At 39.6% G+C, this 21,088-nt stretch overlaps 1 protein-coding gene across 1 annotated transcript in view; it reads right to left on the bottom strand.

The window, feature by feature from the left end:
• Positions 1-20,276, bottom strand: part of TMPRSS15 (transmembrane serine protease 15) — a 93,862-nt gene extending 73,586 nt beyond the window's left edge. The window contains exons 1-2 of the mRNA XM_032195767.1: positions 20,210-20,276; positions 19,739-19,813 (exon numbers count right to left, since the gene is read on the bottom strand). Coding sequence (XP_032051658.1) covers positions 19,739-19,813; positions 20,210-20,276 — 142 coding nt within the window. The remainder of the gene's footprint in view (positions 1-19,738; positions 19,814-20,209) is intronic.
• Positions 20,277-21,088: the final 812 nt, after the last annotated feature.

The raw sequence follows: 21,088 nt of genomic DNA, 5'->3' as shown, positions 1-21,088 counted from the left end.
TGTCGTACTTTAATTATCCTGTCTGTAACATGCAGCCAGCATGCACGTGTAAATTTTAACAGAGAACGTGCTAGGAAAAAGGATGCTGTAATGGACTTTAAGTATAGCTTTATATTATTTAAGAAGATGGTTGGGGAAGGTGGAATTCTGTCAAGAAAACTAAGGTACCAGCAAACAATATGATATGATAATGGCAGATCGAAAGATCCACTCAAAAATTAAGATAAAATGCAATGTGTTTATTTTTTCTTAACGTAAAACAGATGGCATATGTATGGACAAGAAATGGGTGTTCACGTCACAGTTGGGAAAGCCATCCATCCTTCTGCTGACATGGGCCCAGTAAAGTCCAGTCAGTCTCTAAGTGAAGAGGGGAGCTAAAAGATCCTCTCTCCAGGGGATTTCTGTTGAGCCAGGGAGATTATACAAAAGGTAGAAATGGCATAAAAACTTGAAAAATACATTTGAAAGGATAATGTGCCAATAAAGGAGCAAGTGAGTAATTATTAATCTTTTATCAGAAATTTCAGTCATGTTTATGGTGTACAAATATTAATAAGAGAAGGTCAAAACCTTAGCCTGAAGTATAGGAGAAAAAAGAAAAAAACAGGTTAGAGAACAATTTAGATGAATCAAATGTTTTCAACTAACTGGATCTGAGGAACTTTTTAATGTACTTTAAAAAAAAAAAAAAACCTGTAAGAGTATCTTAGAATTCTTTACATGACTTTTTAAGAGCCTGAGAACAAGTACTAAAAGTACTAAATGACTGCAGAAAAGCATGTATATAAAATTTTATAAATAAGGAAGAAAAGATGTCTGGAAACCAGAACTCCAGGTGTAGGTTCAGTTTAATTCACAGAAAAAATACCCAAGAAACAATGGAAAGAGTACTTCAAGTAGTTATATGCATCCTAAATGAAGTAGAGATTTTAGGAAAACAGACAGGTTAGAACAGAGTTTTACAGAACATGTAACTCAAAACAATCTAATTCCCCTTAGGATAGAAAAGGTTATATAGTCTGCCAGATATTTTGACTTAGACTTCTGATCCTGCTTTATATGAAAATTCCTCATAATAAAAATGTTGCAACATTTGCAAACAAATAAGAGTAATAATTGCATTATAAACATGTTGCAACATGATGGAAAGAAAGCATTTGAAAATTCATTCTCAGAAGGCTAACATCAATGGTCTGGTAACTGGAAAAATTCCCATGGAAGGGTGTCATAAGGATGACATGTAAGCAGAAACAACTCGGGATGTAACTACAGAATGAAGGACAACTAGCTTTGTTGTACTACAGGGTCTAGGGATTTTAGCAGATTACAGTCAGAAAGTCTGTGATTATATGACAAGCAAAGCATACCTCTCGCTCTTTTTGGCATTGTTAAGGTCTCTGTTTTGACAACTGTACAACAAATGTATGTTGACTGATGTAAAATAATCCAATTAAAAATCATCATGAGAACCTGGGGTCTCAAAATTGCAAACTACAGTGAAATCTAGACGGACCTCTCAAACACGAGGTTGGGGGACCACAAACTGCTACAAATATGAAATGCTGCTGTGAAGATAAAGCAAATAATGCATTCATCATATTGGTGGGGCAGAAAGCAATGAGCTTAAATGTCTAGCCTGAATTTTTCTTTCTGCAGTTGTTTTTTTTTTTTTTGTTTTTAAGGATACCAGGGCACTACAACAACAGTTTTAAGGTATGTTGAAAGAGACTTCAAGAACAAAATATATTGATCTTGTGCTGGGTGCAGATGTACTATGTAACCTTAGCCTTCTCTCATTTTCTATGATCTGATTAGTTGGTGAGGTGGTATTTAACACAGGTAGAAAGGATTAGGTTAACCAGTCTTCTTGAAATATAAAGAGGAGTTGAGTAACTTCTTCTTGACATGGTTTCTAAAGATGTCAGCATTAACATGTTATATTTTATTAAGGGAGATGTGAGCAGTCTGGAAAACAGCTTTTTTTTTTTTGCCTTTTTTTTTTTTTGTAAGCAGGAAGAATTCAAATGTCCACTTGGAACAACTGCAGCATTAAGCCTGTTCTGTAGTTGACATTTTTCAGGATAGGAACCAGGGACAAATCTGGTCTGAGAAATCACTGACATTAGCATGCATAGAGTCAGCCCTGCTAGTCTTAATCACTGAGTGGAATCTGGCATAATACATGTATTCTCTCTTCACATAAGACATCATTGCTTGGTGGAGGCAATATAGAATCAAAATTACACCAGACACATATGGGGGAAGAAATACATGCTTGTGGCATATCACTATCTGAAAAACCAGTTTACAATAAGGTGGTACTTAAATTTTTATTTTAATTCCATCATAACTATTTCTAGAGATGACAGACTAGTTTCAGTACTAGCTGGGTATCTTTTGGTAGAAAGAATCCAATATTCTACAGAATCCAGCTCTGAAAAATGGCCATAGAAATGTTTCATGGAAGCTCCAAATCTATTTGTTTTTACCAGGCATGATGATGTTTATGATAAAAATAAACTAGTGAACCAAGGAAAATACAGTATTATAAAGTTTATTTATCATATGGAGGTAAGTTTTCCAACATTGTTAGAAGGCCACAGTTAAAAACAGGAGCATGATAAACATGTCTATTAATGTTGTTAACAACAAGTTGTTTACAGAGCTAAGCCTAGATAACTGATACTAAATATAACAATTTAAACCACTGGAAAGAGTTCTTATCATGTAAACATAGTTGTACATACAAAGTTAAACTGTACACATTTTATTCACATGCTTCTTTCTGACCAGCATCAACAGGAATATTTTTAGACACCTGATCTGGTGTCTACTGTGCTTTGTTTAGTGACTAAAAGATTAGGATCTCAAAAATTTGGCTGTTTTATTCTAAACAGGTTATGGGAAAATCCTAATTAAATGCTTGAAAACTCATGAGAATTAAACATGAAGCAAAACCTTCACCACCACTATACTGTCCACTAATAACAATTTTATTCCACTTTTCTTTGCAGTGATTTCTTGTCTTGCATAGAAATATTGTATATATTTCTCTAAATATAAATATACAAACCCTGACCTGAAAGTTGGAGTCACATGCACATGATTTTGTTCACAGTTCAATTCTAGGCACTGCTTTTCAAATAAACCTATAAACTATTCCAAGAGTTGAAGGAAAATCTGTCTTACCTCTGCGAAGAATTCATCTGGCCACCGGAGGGCAGTGCTGCTCTTCACCAATCTCATTTTCATCCTCGGTGGTATGGAACTGAAGAACGCGTGTCAAACCATGGTTTAAGGGTGCAACACTGACAACAGCATCTTTATCGCTGTTCCTAATATTGCACTTAGTATCTAAACCTAAGAGCTCAGACCATGTAAGATGTACAGAAATATTCCCACAGTAAGCTGTGTTCTGGATATAGTTTATCACCAGTGGCTAGGCAGCTATACATTAAGTGTGTATGGCTTTTAGGGGATGTTTAAATGATTTATTTTATATTTTGTCTTCTTTTTTGACTATATTGAATCTATGCAACTCTAACAGAAACAATAGATTTCAGGTTGAGGTACAAAAAAAAAAATTGAAGCATTTAACAATAAATTATGTTTCTGAAAGTGTCAGCCTTGACTTCTGCTCCAGGGCTCTGTTGCTGCTGTTTTATTGTTAGTGTTACAGTTGCTATGAAATTTTAGAGAACCACTGCAAAACAGACTTTTTAAAAAAAACACTTCAGTTACCAGAAATTGTTCCAATTATGCTTTAAGCATTACATTTGTGTTTTTTTTTTTTCTTTCTGAGTAATTGCCAAAATTATTTACTCTTTCATTCACTTGGGAACTGATGATCATACATACTATGTGTGAACATTTCTGCTTCTTGGTAAAATGATTGCCTTATCATAAGGAGGACTAGGAAAAGTAATGCATTCCAGACAGCTGCATGAACTTCCTGGGTACGAAGCTTTCAGTCTTGCATGTGCATTTGCAAGATTCATTTTCTACTCAAATCTCTGGAAAGGAAGTAACATAAAAATTCCCTCAAACAATTTACGGAAGTCTCTCAGATAAAGAAAGATGGTCAAATGGGTAAAAGGTAGCCCTTATTCAGAAAATAGATACACTTTTTTCAGCATCAATTCTCACCTGTAGTACTACATATTAAGATGAGACAAGCATCTTAGGTTCTGCTTTAGCACTGTGTGCATAACTATTTCTTTTATATCAACCTCAAATATGGGTGGGGGTTACAACAGATTACAGTCACTCAATGTTTCTAATATTGAAAGATATAGCTACACAAAAACTTCATTATAAAACCCAGAAAAATCCCCAAAGGCTTTCCTAGATGGTAACACCTCCTACATGGTTGGCATTGTCATGCTCAATTAAATGTAGTATTCTCTTCATGATTTTTATCAAAGTCCAGCCCAACTTATCAATAGCAGTAGATAAGAAACAAAGCTGAATATGATAGAGGAGACTTCTACCTAGATCATTATTCCTGGGCACAACAGAATGAGAGCTATCCTGGGGAAAGAAACTGTGGTCCCTGATACTCTGATCCAGGCACATAAGTTTCAGGAAAGAGTATTAATTACAAGAACATAATCTGTTTGCAAAACAATAGCCCCTACTTTTTTTTTTTCTTAAAGAAGAGCAAAATTATATTTCTGCATGAAAAAATCATTTCTAGGGAGCATTTCTCAAATAAAAAGAAGTGAATCCAGTTGTACTCTGATTTCATCTGTCTATTCCTGGTTTCCACTTTGCTCATCTCTTTTCTTTTTTTTTTTTTGTTTTTTGAGAACTATGGAAACTGAAAACTGTAACTTCCTGTTGGATAACTGTTGCTTCATGTAGGAAATCCAATGAAGAGGGTCTCTTTAGGTTTGTTTACTCCTTACTGGCATCACCTAAGCTTCTCACACATGCAGGAAAAAGACCTAATCTTACACTAATTAGGACAAGTTTTGCATAGTAATAACAAAGTCCAAAATTCAACTTTGTGCATTTCCCACAATTTTTATATTTATATATTTTTATTATTTTATATAGTCACCTTCCAGCCTGCTCCTCTCATCCACAGCTCAATTCTAATATGATCAATCTTCCAAATTAGTTATGAGGCTAACAAATCAGCAAATTCCACCCTATTTTTTCCATCTTTCTTTCCATTTGGATGTCTTCACATTGGACTGTAATTGGAAGCCAAAAGGAGAACAACAAATACTTTGTAAGGAAATATTCTAATCTCATTTTCTTACTACCAAGAGATTATAGTCATACAGGCTGGAATTAAGTAGTAAATAAACTTCCACTCATTTCTCTTAACATTTGAAGAAGAAGCACAGATAGCCAAATAGCCACAAGTTGCCTGCAAAGTGTCCTTGGTATTTTAGATGCTAAGGATATCATTAACAACAGATGTTTTAATCTGAAGCACAGTAAGAGGAAAAATAGACATCAGTTTATAAACTGTATTTCTAACATGTTTATCTACTTGTGTCTTTTTATTACTCTTTTATTGCTTCAGCCTTATTTTAAATTAGGGTTTATTTTTTCTCACAATGAAGGCAAATGAAATCTGATGATACAGCTGTAGGTTCTACAAGCTTGTGTAAATTCTTCAAAAATTTCATTTACACTCATCTCCCTATTTTCATCTCTTATTGTGCAAGTCATTAGCTATGTCTTGATTTGACCTCAGAATTTGCTGTGACTTAATAGATGTGTTAATCTTTTTCACTTATAGCTCTGCATATATCTTCAGTATGAATGGTGGCATACATTGTTAAAAATCTTTTTATGGGGGAAGAGATTACACCTTATACACAAAGCAAAGGATTTATTGTTAGCAAAATAAAATCTTACACGAATGAAAATGAAGCAAAATAGTCACACTCACAGTTTAACCTACAGAAAAACCTAATTGTAGGTAATACCCTTAAAGCTGTTACACAGGAGGACTTACTAGTTTTCTATGCCTCTAATGCATTATGCTTTCCTCTGGCTCCTAGGGCTAATAGTGAGAGTTTACTTTAATAGCAGAGGGATGCAAGGTGTCAACAGCCTCAGAGTCTTCCCACAAGGAGACTGATACTGGTGGTGGATTTCCTTTTCACTGCCTGCTCCCCGCCCCCTTGCCCTGCAGCCCTCCCCTGTACCCCTGGGGCTGTGTGTCCTGTAGGGGTGGCTTGGGGCTGTCAGCCACTTCCCCAAGGGCACTCAGAGAGCTGAAGCTCAGCCAGACCAGACAATGGGCATTAGGCCACAGTGTGCTGGAGAAACCCAGCTCAACCCTGTGCAGGCCCAGGGCAGTGTGAAAAACACTCACAAGAACAATGTATCAGTGATAGTTTTAAGGGGTCTAAGTGATGGACAGCTTATCCACTAAGGCTTACCTTAATACAGTTGAAAATACAGTAAATACAGTTGAAATTTTTTGGTTGTGCTTTCTCTATATAAGTATACCCCATGGTAACACATTCAGAGGTCATTAGAAAGATTTTTCATTAACTGCATTAAGAAAACATTCCTGTTTCAAATATAAAACATGTCTGTTTTAATTACTGCAGTAACCACTAGAACACCAAGTCATTACAAAGTGAAGTAAAACTGAAGAATTAACACAGATACCTTTATATTGGAAAGTTGATTGTTGCTAAGTTAATAGCTAAAGGCATAAGATACAATAATATTTTTTTTCTCCTTTTAACCCCACTGTAATTAACTTCATTTTGAAAAGCATAAGGAATGGTTTTTCTTCTAAAGTCAATCTACTCCCATCACTGGTTCCACAATGTAAATACAGAAAACGATAGGTTATATTGTCTTTTTTTTTTTTTTAAATGACAGTCATTGGAAGAGAAGGTTTAACATGTATAGTCAGTAACAATAATGGGAGTATAACTTAGATCAGACTGGGAAAGGACATTACTTTGCATTCCTGTCACTTAAGTGACACTATTTAACTCCTCCCCTTCCTTTTCTCCTTCCCCCAGAATTATCCCATCTAACTTCAAATCTTCCCCTTCTTTGATAGCAAGATCACTAGGCTCTTGCCAACTACATAACAAATACTGACTTTGATCAGCTTGTGACTGCTGCAGGGAAAATAGTCTTTCATCCATATAAATAGATAGGTGTAAGCAAATAGATGTAAATTTTCTGTGAATACACATATACTAAAATTAACAGTTTTTGAGAAGTGTATACATTTGGTTTTGGGACAGTCTTCCAAAGGTAAGCAAGAGATGACACACAGAAATTGTTCTAAAAAGGTAGGTAGAGTAAACAGTCAATGAAAAAAACATATACAGGCATTGCCCATCATAGAACACACCTGCAGCTCCTGTCACAGAGCAGCAAACTATTGTCCATCACTTTCTGTAGAAAATCTGGTACAATTTCCTGAGTCAGTTATTGAATACCATTTAAATGCTACAGCTAAAATATCTTTGTTTTTTGAAGAGACTGACGTGGCTATCTGGTGTTTAGACTCTTTGAAAGCATTTGATGCTACTAAATTACATAGTCTCCTCCTATGTGACCTGCAGAAGATGTCAGCTGAATGACATTCTTAGATGTCATTTGATTAGAGAATGCATTATAAGAACCAACAATCTCTTTAGCTGCTTTGAGAAGTTTTAATTCCATCACAATCTGTATGCACTGAGGATGCCTTTTCTTTTTTTCCCCCCACTAGAGTTTGGGAAGTGTGGCACTTTAACTGATGAACAACTGGAAGACAAAAACTGCTCATCTATCACTGCAGTGAAAACAGGAATGTTATTTCAGGTACTCTGCAGGAATGTGGTGATGATGGAGCTACACTTCAATAAAGTACATTTCCTTATAATCTCTACTCCAAAGATTATTACCAACATACAGTTCACAAGAGGTGATACAATTCACAAACAACTGCTTACATTTTTCATACAAAACAGAGAATATAATACCCGCTGAGATAAACGCTTGCTAACTAGCTGAAAAGCCAAAGGTTGCCAAATATGTATTTGCACATTCATTACAAATTTAGTGAAGTTTACAGCATTTCATAACGCCCTCCCCCCTAAGTTGCCCCACAAATTCTTTCTGGAAAAGTAATGGCAGTAGAAATAAAGTGCACTAATGAATGCTATAGTCTGCTGCTTCCCCTTGACTAGTAATTTTTATTACAAACATAGTACTCAAGCTAACACACAAGTTAGCTTGAATAGCCTGATGATCTTCAATGTCAGCTTCACCTGCGTTCATAGAAATGAGGTTTCATACAAATAACTCACTATATTTACTAAGATGTCCAGATGGATAGATAATATTAATAACAGTGATGTAACAGACTCATGAAAGATATAGGCTTTAGTGTTACTGAACAGAATGAACAGAAATTTAGGTTTATACAAAAATAAAGCTCATGTTAGGTGTATAGATATCTAAATGATGGATCTCAAAGAAATTTAACCTAATATTCTTAGAGATGATCTATTCTTTCAGGATACTCAAAGCCTTCTCTACGTCTCTGCTAATGACAGAGATTAGACTGGTAAAATACCTTTACCAACTATAAAAAATATATCCCAGACATAAGTGCATCTTTGGCACAAAAGTAAATGCTTCCCCCCCGTCCCCCTTTTCCAAGACTCTGGATGTAGTCTTTTAAATTAAAAGGAAATATTAAAAATAATTAAAAATAACACTTTTGGACCATGATAGGAACTAGCAAGATAAGGAGCCATCAGAACTGCTGCATTCAAGTTGTTATTGCCAAAGTTTGAGCAAAGGTTGGCATATTATGTTATAAAAATTTGAGAAGTTTCTCAATTATCCCATTAAACATTCTCATAATGCATCATGCTCCTTCATTCCTATGGAGTAAATAAATCTGTCCTTAGCCTAACAGGCTTTTTTTTTTTTTTTTTTATTTACTCAGCCTTAAACCCTGCAAACGAAGAGGATAATCTGCTGTAGCCTTAGAACTTCCCCCAGCAGTCCCTGTCCTTGCTCTGGAAACTGGTCAATGGGCTTATGTCCCCTGCCAAGTTTGGGAAGGTTAAAGCTGAAGATTAACTCCCAAGTAAGACCTTCTGAAAGTCATCATCTGTTCCATAACACAGTGAGCCATCCTACCTGTCCTAAAAATACATCTGTATCCTCCACCATTCCCAATCTGCTTTTAGTCAAGATGAGCAGCTCAGAGTGAATTTGATGTTTTTAGGCTGGGCTGAGACATGTATTATTTGTGGATGCCTTAGCCAAGAATTTCTTAAATGGCCATGTTAAAAATAACACTGGAGTTCTTCCCCCAGCACACATGGTACACAGGTTATTAATGGGATTTCAGAAAAGAACATGACCTCTCATCATATCAATATTTGATCAGGCAATAAACATGGCTCATTCAGCAACTCAGGGTTGACTGAACTCTCAGTGGTTATGTTCTGTATGTTAAGATGATAGCAAGCCATTTTATTGTCTACTGATGATACAACAGATACTATGCTGTTCTCTTAGCCCCTATACATTCTTCGCATAGAGCTTAATAAATCTGAGCATCTTAAAGCATCTGTAATTTAAATCTTGAACCAGTGAAGAGTCGTATTTCCCTTTCTCATAGTATTTCCCTATGATCCTAGAAGAGGTATGTGTTTCTGGGACTGGTTGTTTTATTAGTGTTAACCATCACCTATTACTGCAGCTTTCTTAATCTTTATGTGAGCCAAGATCCCATTTTAGTGAGTATTGTGCAAATATATAAAAAGAGCTCTCAAACTCTATCAGCTCCAAGATAAGTATGAGACTGTCAATAATGACAGGCATATGAAAATGAAGAGAAAAGGACACATTTCAGTCAGCCTAATACATACTGATGTCAACACACTGAGAACTCAATAGTTCTAAACAGAGTTTCTCACAGATTTGGATATCAGAGAATGCAGAGGGTGCTGGGAGAGGAAAAAATCAGATATGAATAGCTGCTAGTCTAATAAGATCTTCATACAAATTGTTCAAGAAAAAAAAGTCTGAAAGATATCTGAAGAGCAGAAAAAAACTGTTGAGATATTTTCTCCACAGTCCAACATCATCCTCCATTTTCAGCAGTGAACCTAATAGAGATTAATAGCATAAACAAAGAACTCCCATGATACCAGAACTTACTCTGTGAGAAATGAAGCAGGGAGAATAACCTGCAAAATGATGCATTATTTAAGCATTGACCTGTGCAATGGCAACCAGCAGTCTGACAAATAAAAAAAATATGTATTTCCGCATATATTTCTGGGCCACGCTTTGCCGAGAGGATATTCTGAAATACCACTCTGTAAAACTAAGTTGTGGGACCAATAGTGATTATTCCTTAATCCTTTCCTAGATCATCCTTGCTTAATAATCCATCAAATTTGAAATTACCATTCCTGCAGTTTCAGCAAATAATCATACTGTCAGGATAGTGGATTCTTGGACCAGCCCTAATAAATGTATTTCTACATGTATGTTCAATTGCACTTATGCAATTTCATCCCAGCCACCTTATTTTCAGCTGAAAGCACAGAAGGTTAACTAATAATGGAAGGTTCAAGAGACCAGGCATGCTGATGCTGGATTGAGCACCCCTCACCAGGTAGGGCAAGAGCGCTCTAGGCAGTGAGCTATCTGGACTACTAAACAGAGCTTTAAACTACATTCATTGGGAAAGCAGATATACTTCTGAAAGAGAAGAACTAGGGAACACCAACTCTTTAGGAATCAACAGCAAAATACCTAAAATGGTAATGCAGTGCAACTGAAATGCCTCTACACCAATGCACACAGCACAAGAAACAAGCAGGAGGCGGCTTTGGTGCAATTAGAAAAGTGATTTAATTGCCATCATGGAAATGCAGTGGAATGAATCATACAACTGGAACACTGCAACTGAGAGATACAAACATTTCTGAAGAGATAGTCAGAGGGGACTGCTTCAGCTACAAGAAGCATCATGGTTACAAGCTCTCATCCTGGTGGGGGACTTAAACCACCCAGACATCTGCTGGGAAAGCTACACAACAAGCAATCCAGGAGGCTTCTGTAGTGAGCTGAGGATGACTTCCTGGTCCAAGTATTACACAAACCAACCAGAAGAGAAGCATTACTGGACCTGGTGCTTATGAGAGGAGGCTAGAAGAATTTTAGCAGATAAGATAGGCTAATGAGCATGTGAAAGGAAGCCAAAGGAATTTCAGTAAATAAGACAGCCTAAGGGACATGTACTATGTCTTCCTTTTATAAATGAAGACACAACTCAATCTGAATTTAGTAATATTTATAAAAGGCAAATAAACAGCACTGGGTGCACAGGGAGTCTGTACTCTACCAACATGCACACACGAACATCAAACTTTCTAAATATACAGAACATTGCTTTTACATACTAAACCCACCCGAGTATGCCTATACATATGTACAATCAGAAAACGGTATTGATTGAAACTTAAACATAGCAAAGTTTTAAAAGGCAAGTGTTTAACAAACAATCCTTTAAGTCTATTACTATTAACATCCATGACTGGAGGAGCATAGTTGGAGTTCGTAATCCCAGTAGAAGTGCTCCCACATCTTCCATGACTTCATTAATTTATCTCAGATTATATAACAGTCTACATTTTCCATTCCTTTTATTGATTACAAACACCGGAGAATTCCAGGGCTAGTCGTGGGAACAACATGTCTCACTTTAAGTTGTTAAGCAACTCAGCCTTTGGGCCCTATGTATCCCATTCCTCCCGGATCGAAGGGAAACAGATCCAGGTGATGGTGTAGCAGAAGTATCAGTAAAAATGAGCCCGTAGTTCCCCCACTACACTTTCCTGATTGTGGCCCCACATGGCTCCTTAAGGCCTCAGAGACTGCTCGCCAGGTGCCAAGCAATCCCACCACAAACTTGTTGTTTTAGTTGCAGAGTCCCACACATTGACCTCAATTTGGTCCCATGTTTCAGAATCATTAACTGTCTGATAAGGAGAATAAGCTGTAAGGTTACCAGGGCAGTCTTTGTTTCTAAGGACATATGATTCCCCATAATGCGCAAGTGCTTACCAGTGAGGGGCAGCAGTTGTGTGCACGGCTCCACTTCTCTCTGCTTGAGCTTCTTTCCAGCTCTGGTGTGCCTATTTCCATTGACTTCCTATACAAGCTTCTTTGAGCAGTTTGCTGATCTGGCTGAACCTATCTTCATAAGGCAATTAATGTCCCTGTTCCCTCTCCTGCTTCCTGTTCTGCTAGCCTGTCCCTATTCATCCCTTGTTTCTACTTCTTTATTGATGACATAACTTCATTACATCATGTTGCCTTTCCATCTTGAGGACAGGCTCCCCTCTTATACCCTTCCTCCCATGGGAGTCCTTTTCAGAAAAACTTTTCATTGGTCAAACAGCTTTGCCTGGCAACCAGCAAACACATAGCAACTTCCACAGTAATGGCCACACCCCCACATCTCCCCCTTCTTTATTAATATCAACCATCTTCTTGACAAAAATTATTACTCCATATATCAGAATTAAGAACGCTCTTCAAAGTCAGGCTTCAGCTTTGAGGTTCTTTTTTTTTTTTTTTTTTTTTTTTTTTGGGGGGGGGGGGGGGGGGGGGAGGGTTGCAGGGGGAAGGGGTGGGGTGTTGGGCTGGGAAGGGAGCTTAGAATCTATGTAAGAAATTTCACTGAAAACAGACAAGGTGAAAGAAATACTCAAACTCCTCAACATTATAGAACTGTAGAACCCAGGAACACTTACCTGCCAGCTCCTGAACTTCTACGCACCATCTATGTAGCTAGCTCATAGAGTCACTAAAACTATTTCACAGAGATGGGAGAAAACACAAAGAAAAAGCAGCCCACCAGGGAACACTGAGCCCACTTCACCAGAACAGCAGAAAAGCACCCTAGATAACCTGAGCCTCAAACTCCCCACCAGGAAGGCACTTCCCCACAGCTCCTCAAGCTTCCTATATAGCAAAGGTCAAATGATCCACACCTGGCAGGTTTCACTTCACAAGGGTGGAGCCAAGACACCTTGTGGAATAGGCTCATCTACCTGGCTTCAGTCTTTTAAGCTCAATTGCTCCTTATCACTAATAGAATTTTTGGGTAGACCTGTGTGGTGCCAGGAGTTGGACTCAATGATCCTTAGGGGACCATTCCAACTTGGGATAATCTATGATTCTATATCCGCCTTTGGTTTCAGTGAGAATTCAGGCCCTGAAAACAGCCAAAGTTTCTTGTGGATGGTGTTTTCTCTGAATAGGATAACTTCATTTCCCTTTTGAAGACTTACAAGGATGTAGTAACAAAAGCAAAGGCAGAAAACAGTACCTGAGGCATAGGCTACTTTTCAGCCTGCAGCAGACTATAGGTATGATATTATCATTTCAGACAAATATGATCTATGTAATGTGAAGCGTTCCAGCATGCTTACACTCTGCCAGGGGGCAGAAAATGGGACCTTCAGTTTAAGACTGTATGGAAAAGAAAACAAAAACAACAACGACACAGAAGGAACTTTTCCTTCACCTGAATTTTATTACTATTTTGCAACTCCTGCAGGTGTCCACAAGGAATTTTCCACTCCATTTCCCCTCCTGAAAAAAAAGACATTGTGACATAGAGGTATAATTTCAGTTCACATCAGAAGACTTTCTTCTCACTGCAGTGGGGTTAAGCCCCACAAAATTTAAAAGACTTTTAAATAGAGCTTAGTGACATGGTTTAGTGGAGGACTTTCTAGTGTTAGGCCAGAGGCTAGACTCGGTGATCTTGGAGATCTCTTCCAACCTAGTTGATTTTGTGATGATTCTGTGGAAGTGCCAAAAAACCTGCCCAAAAGTAAAGTATTTACAAATTACATAGTTTTACATGTTGGCATTATTTACTTGTCTGATCTTGCATTCAGGGCTTGATCTGTCTGGAGGGGAGCATGTAATGCCATGCAAGGTTGTTTGGGTGTATGACTGACAACATGACTTCAAAATTTTGAACTGTTTGTACAGAAGCAAAATACAGAAGAGTACACTATCCCCAAGGGAAACATAGAAACTACCTGTTGCTTCTCAGGTTTAAAGGTAAAAGGTGTAAGCATCCGTTAAGGTGTAAGAAAAAGTGTAATCTGCTGTTTGAGTACAATTCTTACATATACAGGAACATTTTCCTCTACAAGTTCCAACTTGGAGTGCAACATTTTTCATCATGCTCTTAGATCAGGATTCTGATTCTAACAATGGCTCCTAGTGCAAATTTCCAGAGAAGAGAGAAGCAAACCAGTCCTGACTGCTTTGAATCACAGAATCACAGAATCACAGAATTTCTAGGTTGGAAGAGACCTCAAGATCATCAAGTCCAACCTCTACCTAACGCTAACAATCCCCACTAAACCATATCCCTAAGCTCTACATCTAAACGTCTTTTGAAGACTTCCAGGGATGGTGACTCCACCACTTCCATGGGCAGCCTGTTCCAATGCCTCACAACCCTTTCAGTAAAGAAGTTCTTCCTAACATCTAACCTAAAACTCCCCTGGCGCAACTTTAGCCCATTCCCCCTCGTCCTGTCACCAGGCACGTGGGAGAATAGACCAACCCCCACCTCACTACAGCCTCCTTTAAGGTATCTGTAAAGAGCAATAAGGTCGCCCCTGAGCCTCCTCTTCTCCAGGCTGAACAAGCCCAGCTCCCTCAGCTGCTCCTCGTAGGACTTGTTCTCCAGGCCCCTCACCAGCTTCGTTGCCCTTCTCTGGACCCGCTCAAGCACCTCGATGTCCTTCTTGTAGTGAGGGGCCCAAAACTGAACACAGTACTCAAGGTGCGGCCTCAACAGAGCCCAGAGTACACCAGAGTACAGGGGGACAATCACCTCCCTAGCCCTGCTGGTCACACTGTTTCTGATACAAGCCAGGATGCCATTGGCCTTCTTGGCCACCTGAGCACACTGCTGGCTCATATTCAGCCGACTATCCACCATCACTCCCAGGTCCTTCTCTGCCTGGCAGCTCTCCAACCACTCATCTCCCAGCCTGTAGCTCTGCTTGGGGTTATTGCACCCCAGGTGCAGGACCCGGCACTTTGCCTTGTTAAACTTCATGCAGTTGACCTCAGCCCATCGGTGCAGCCTATCCAGATCCTCCTGCAGAGCTTTCCTACCCTCGAGCAGATCGACACACGCGCATAGCTTGGTGTCATCTGCAAACTTACTGAGGGTGCACTCAATGCCCTCGTCCAGATCATCGATGAAGATATTAAAGAGGACCGGCCCCAGCACCGAGCCCTGGGGGATGCCACTAGTGACTGGCCTCCAATGGACTTGGCTCCATTCACCACGACTCTTTGAGCCCGGCTATCCAGCCAGTTTCTAACCCAACGAAGCGTGCGCCAGTCCAAGCCAAGAGCAGCCAGTTTCTTGAGGAGAATGCTGTGGGAAACAGTGTCAAAAGCCTTGCTGAAGTCAAGGTAGACCACACCACAGCCTTTCCCTCGTCCACCCAGCGCGTCACTTTGTCATAGAAGGAGATCAGGTTCGTCAAGCAGGACCTGCCTTTCATAAACCCATGCTGACTGGGCCTGATCGCCTGCTTGCCCTGCAAGTGCTGCATGATGACTGTCAAGAGGATCTGCTCCATGAGCTTCCCTGGCACTGAGGTCAAACTGACAGGCCTGTAGTTTCCCGGGTCTGCCCTCTGGCCCTTCTTGTAGATGGGCATCATGTTTGCTAGCCGCCAGTCAACTGGGACCTCCCCCGATAGCCAGGACTGCTGATAAATGATGGATAGTGGCTTGGCCAGCTCTTCTGCCAGTTCACTCAGTACCCTTGGGTGGATCCCATCCGGCCCCATCGACTTGTGCACATCCAAGTGCCGTAGCAGGTCACCAACCAGTTCTTCGTGGATGGTGAGGGCCACATCCTGCTCCCCATCCCCTTCCTCCAGCTCAGGGTACTGGGTATCCAGAGAACAAGCGGTATTGCCGCTAAAGACTGAGGCAAAGAAGGCATTGAGCAGCTCCGCCTTTTCCTCATCTCTTGTCACTAAGTTTCCCCCCGCATCCAGTAAAGGATGGAGATTCTCCTTAGTCCTCCTTTTTGTGTTGATGTATTTATAGAAACGTTTTTTGTTATCTTTAACGGCAGTAGCCAGATTGAGCTCCAGATGAGCTTTGGCCTTCCTAATTTTGTCCCTGCACAGCCTCGCTACATCCTTATAGTCCTCCCTAGTGGCCTGCCCACTTTTCCAAAGATTATAAACCCTCTTTTTCCTCCTAAGATCAAGCCACAATTCTCTGTTCAGCCAGGCTGGTCTTTTTCCCCGCCAGCTCGTCTTTGGGCACGTGGGAACAGACCTTTCCTGCGCCATTAAGATTTCCCTCTTGAAGAGCGCCCAGCCTTCCTGGACCCCTCTGCCCTTCAGAACCGCCTCCCAAGGGACTCCACCAACTAGTGTCCTGAGCAGCTCAAAGTCAGCCCTCTGAAAGTCCAATACAGCGGTTTTACTGGTCCCCTTCCTGGCCTCACCAAGAATAGTGAACTCCACCATTTCGTGGTCACTCTGCCCAAGACAGCTCCCGACAATCACATCCTCCACCAGTCCTTCTCTGTTTGTGAAGAGAAGGTCTAGCGGGGCACCACCCCGCTAACCAGTTCACTAACCAGCTGCGTCAGGAAGCTATCTTCCACGCTCTCCAGAAACCTCCTAGACTGCTTTCTCAGGGCTGTGTTGTGCTTCCAGGATATGTCAGGGAAGTTGATGTCCCCCACGAGTACAAGAGCTGACGATTTCGCAACTTCTGTCAGCTGCCTGTAGAACTCCTCATCTGTCTCCTCATCCTGGTTCGGTGGTCTATAGCAGACCCCGACCAGGACACTAGCCTTGTTGTCCCTGCCGATCCTAACCCAAAGGGACTCGACCTTGTCATTCCCAGCCTCGAGTTCTACAACATGGGATGGAGAGAGCAAACAAATATAAATGAAGAAAATAAACCTGTAGGAATGTTTTCAAATAATTGTAATTGTCCAAAAGCTTTAAATTGGTTGAATCCTTGAAAGTTAATTAATGGAAACTCAGGTAGCATCACTGAATTTGAAGTAGTAAGACAGACTTGCATCGTTGCAGAGCCTCAGTCAGAGTTTAAATTGGCACTGCCTCTAACTTCATGAGAACAAAAGAGAAAAGCATATCTTTCTACTGTGTCAGCTACTGGCAGACTTGGGGGGAAAAAAATCATTAAAATTAAAAAGAAATGTTTTTTTGTTTGTTTGTTTGTTTGTTTGTTTGTTTTTTAGGATATTTCACTCAATATGTAATATTTAGGAGTAACCAGACAACAAATGAAAGGGAAGAGAAAACACTAGAAGGTACTTGCATGGCCTTAATTTACATGGCAATTGACAACAAGGACAATCTGCAATGATTTATAAGTGCCTTACACCATTCACCCTTGAGACAGAAAAATGGGATTCCCATATTACGCAAGGGGAGTGCAATCCCTCTCAAAATATGAGAGTTGGGGGTTTGCTATTGAGTACTGAAAATCATAAGACTGGGTAGCACTGAACTGAACTGAAAAGGGAGGATGAATCTCTCTGGATGTCCACATAACAGAAAGGAAACTCTGATTGTAGTCCTAAGCAATGATTTTTAGAGACAGTCTGGGAACTAGTTCTTGTTAAGCCAGGGACCATTTCAGCATGTTCCAAGCTCAAGGAATGGTTGACTGCTTTGTCGAATCTTGGTCCTGCTGGAAAAATGCTGGTGGACCAGACCTGGTGGACCAGATGTGGGAGACCATCTTTTCTTATACCATTCTTTGCTTATACCATTCACCCTACAGCAGTACTTTTCCACTAACTATTCATTGGTCTACAACTTTGCCTGGCAACAGCAAACACCCATCAACTTTAATGTCTTAACGGCTGGAGAACAAGCAGTCTGAGAAAGCAAGGTGTCTCCTGAATCACCCTTCTCTGTTCCTTCTAAACTCTTTGCATTCCTTAAGAAGGTCTCATCCTTAAGAATCCAATGATACCACCAACCATGGGACTTTTCGACCCCCATGGCCACACTCCCACAGTTACCTTCTAATAAGCACATTTCATTCCACTTGCATATTTCCATTGCGGTTTGACCCCAGTGGGTGGCTAAATCCCACACAGCCACTCATTCACTCTACCCTCAGTGGGATGGGGAAGAGAACTGGAAGGGTAAAAGAGAGAAAACCCATTGGGTTGAGATAAAGACAGTTTAACAGTTATAGCAAAAGCTGTTGGCAGAAGCAAGGGACAATAAGAAATTCATTCACTACTTCCCATTGGCAGGAGATGTTTAGCTTCTTCCCAGGAAAGCTGGGCTTCTATGTAAGTAATACATACTTGCAAAGACAAGCACCATAATGCCAAATATCCCCCAGCTTTTACTGCTATTTTACATTATGCCATATGGCTTGGGACATTTTTGCAATGGCCATAAAATGGAGTACAGGAAGTTCCGCACCAACATGCGAAAGAACTTCTTCATGGTGAGGGTGACGGAGCACTGGAACAGGCTGCCCAGGGAGGTTGTGGAGTCTCCTTCTCTGGAGATATTCAAGGCCTGTCTGGACACCTACCTGGGCAACCTACGCTAGGGAACCTGCTTTGGCAGGGGGTTTGGACTCGATGGTCTCTTGAGCTCCCTTCCAACCCCTACAATTCTGTGATCCCTTAGGTCAGTTGAGGTCAGCTGTCCTCAACAGCTAGTATATTTCTATAAATATTATATATTTCTGAATTTATGTAAAATAGTAAATTTCTAAAAAATCTAGTATAATTCTCCCATTAACCTTCCATAAGATGTTAAAAATTCTATATCAGCTGTTTGAAGTTCTAAAATATGGTTTTGCCTGTCAGACAGTTCTAGCAGAAAGAGTAAGGTTAGGTGAGAGAGAGGATTTTCCATTTGGTTGCAATGTAAATTATACGATTATCAAAAGCAGATGGAGGAATTTAATTTCCTTTCAGCTTTCTCTCTTAAAACAAGTACTACCTTCTGACCACAGTATTAAAGAAACTGAGTGCACAAAAATGTGCATTTCATCCTGTGGATGGCAGTCATGGACTGTGAGAAAACTAGCGCCTTCTAAGACCTGTGCCTTTGATGAAATTTTAAAAGGGACATTCAGATTTGTTTGTTCTATAGCCACAATATATTCAGAATAGCCAAGGTATTCTTAGAATGGTTGCAAATGCTCTTTACTAACTGGAGGTAAGCAGCTTTTATAACCTCAGCCAGCCGCTCACACAGTCACAGGTAAGTTCAACAAATGCAATATTTCATCTGATGTATGAGAAAGTAAATCCGCTAAGGAAGCAGCAGAGAGATATTACAATTCCAGAATGGTATATATTAAATACGTGGTATATATTACATACAATTAAAGTATGAGTCCTGAGGCCAGCTCCTTCACTGCCCTATTGGAAGGCGTTTGACCACTCTTGTTTCCTCTTCCTGGTTATCCTGATACAATTCCCTTCATCTCCAGGAGTGAGGGCAGGAGGCGGAGGATGGAATAAAACTTAAAAACAGAGCTGCTAACTCTGAAAATGTCAGTCTTTCCAGCCTCAGGGTTTAATGTGCAGTGATGCATCTTTTATGATGGGAAAGGAAGACAAAAAAAAAAAACAAGAAAGAATACTTGTAGACAGCCCTACGTTTGCTCTTTTGCATAACCTAGCATAAAATACCTTTTTCCTTGGGAGTCACCAGGGTCCCTATCTCCACCTTGGTTGCTGAAGAAAAATCACCCAAAGCCAAGGAAACTGAAAAGAAAGAGACATTTCCACAAGCTAAAATAAACAATGAATTTATGGAAGAGTAAACATAGATGTCACAGAAAGAAAATAGTTTGAAGATAAATGTTTGATATTGACCAGTAAGCAAGAGGTAGTGACTTCATCCCTGACCATATTGCTCAGGTGAATGCACAGAGAATAAAGAGTGCAGAAAATACTGGTCACTGTGGAAAAATATACACACGCTTCACGTGAATATAATTTTCAAGCCTCCTGTGCCTGTAAAGTCCTGGAAAAACACATGTAGAATTAAAATAAATTTGAAGCTGGAATTCCTTTCTTCACATATGTTCACAAATCCTCCTTCCTATTTTTCTAACACAAACATCTCATTTAACAGCCAGTATTATTGGTAATTAATACCAGTATTACTGGTATTGCCACGTTCATTCAGAGCAGGTAGAAATACGTAGTTATGTTCTGCTGCCATGTTTTGCAATGGAGGACATGGAGCTTTCAGAGGTTACATCCCTCCAGCTCAGTCCAACCACTGTGACAAATAGGACCATTTACAGGACAGCCAACAACCACACACTTGTAGCTATTTGCTGTACCTCAATGATAAATTTGAATGTCCTGAATAGAGACAAGCCTATAATCTATGTAAGCAACCTGTAAATCAAGATAAGAAGTATAAATAAAATTGTTATTCCTTTTGTGAGATGTGCGTTGAAAAAAAAGGAATGCAGAGAAATTAATGAGCAAATGTCATCTCTGCAAGGAACAGTATAAAACAATTTAATAATTAAGACTTCAGGGTCACACTGGCAGTACTTGACCAAGAGTTATATTTTTGTGAGAGCACTGAGAATAAGTATGCTAAATCTCCTTGCTGCGTGAATCAAATGGAGCTACTGCTGAAAGAGTTAAAGCTCAAAATGGTATGTATCCTCATATTCTACTCCCAGGGAAATCCCAGTTCAGATTCATGGCAGGTACTTAGTAAATATACTTACCAATACACTTAGCAGTAACTTTATTTGTATAAGGTAACTATAAGTTTGTAAGAACTACCAGGTTCATTGTAGAAGTAACGATATTTCCTCCAAGTAAGGAGACGTAGTCAACGTAGAATTCCTGTACCATACTGTATATTCATACTCCAAATATAACTAAGCTTTCGATGGTTACTACATCTTATCTTTAACAAAATGAATTTTTTACTTAGATACTTGGTTAGGTAAAATGTGCTGAAAAAGAGATCTCAACAGGCAAGAAGTTTGTGACGACAAGTAATATTTT

Source organism: Aythya fuligula, chromosome 1, assembly GCF_009819795.1.
Source record: "Aythya fuligula isolate bAytFul2 chromosome 1, bAytFul2.pri, whole genome shotgun sequence".
Taxonomy (NCBI): Eukaryota; Metazoa; Chordata; class Aves; order Anseriformes; family Anatidae; genus Aythya; species Aythya fuligula.
Note: the sequence above shows the minus strand (reverse complement) of the source record. Positions and strands in the feature narration are given on the sequence as shown.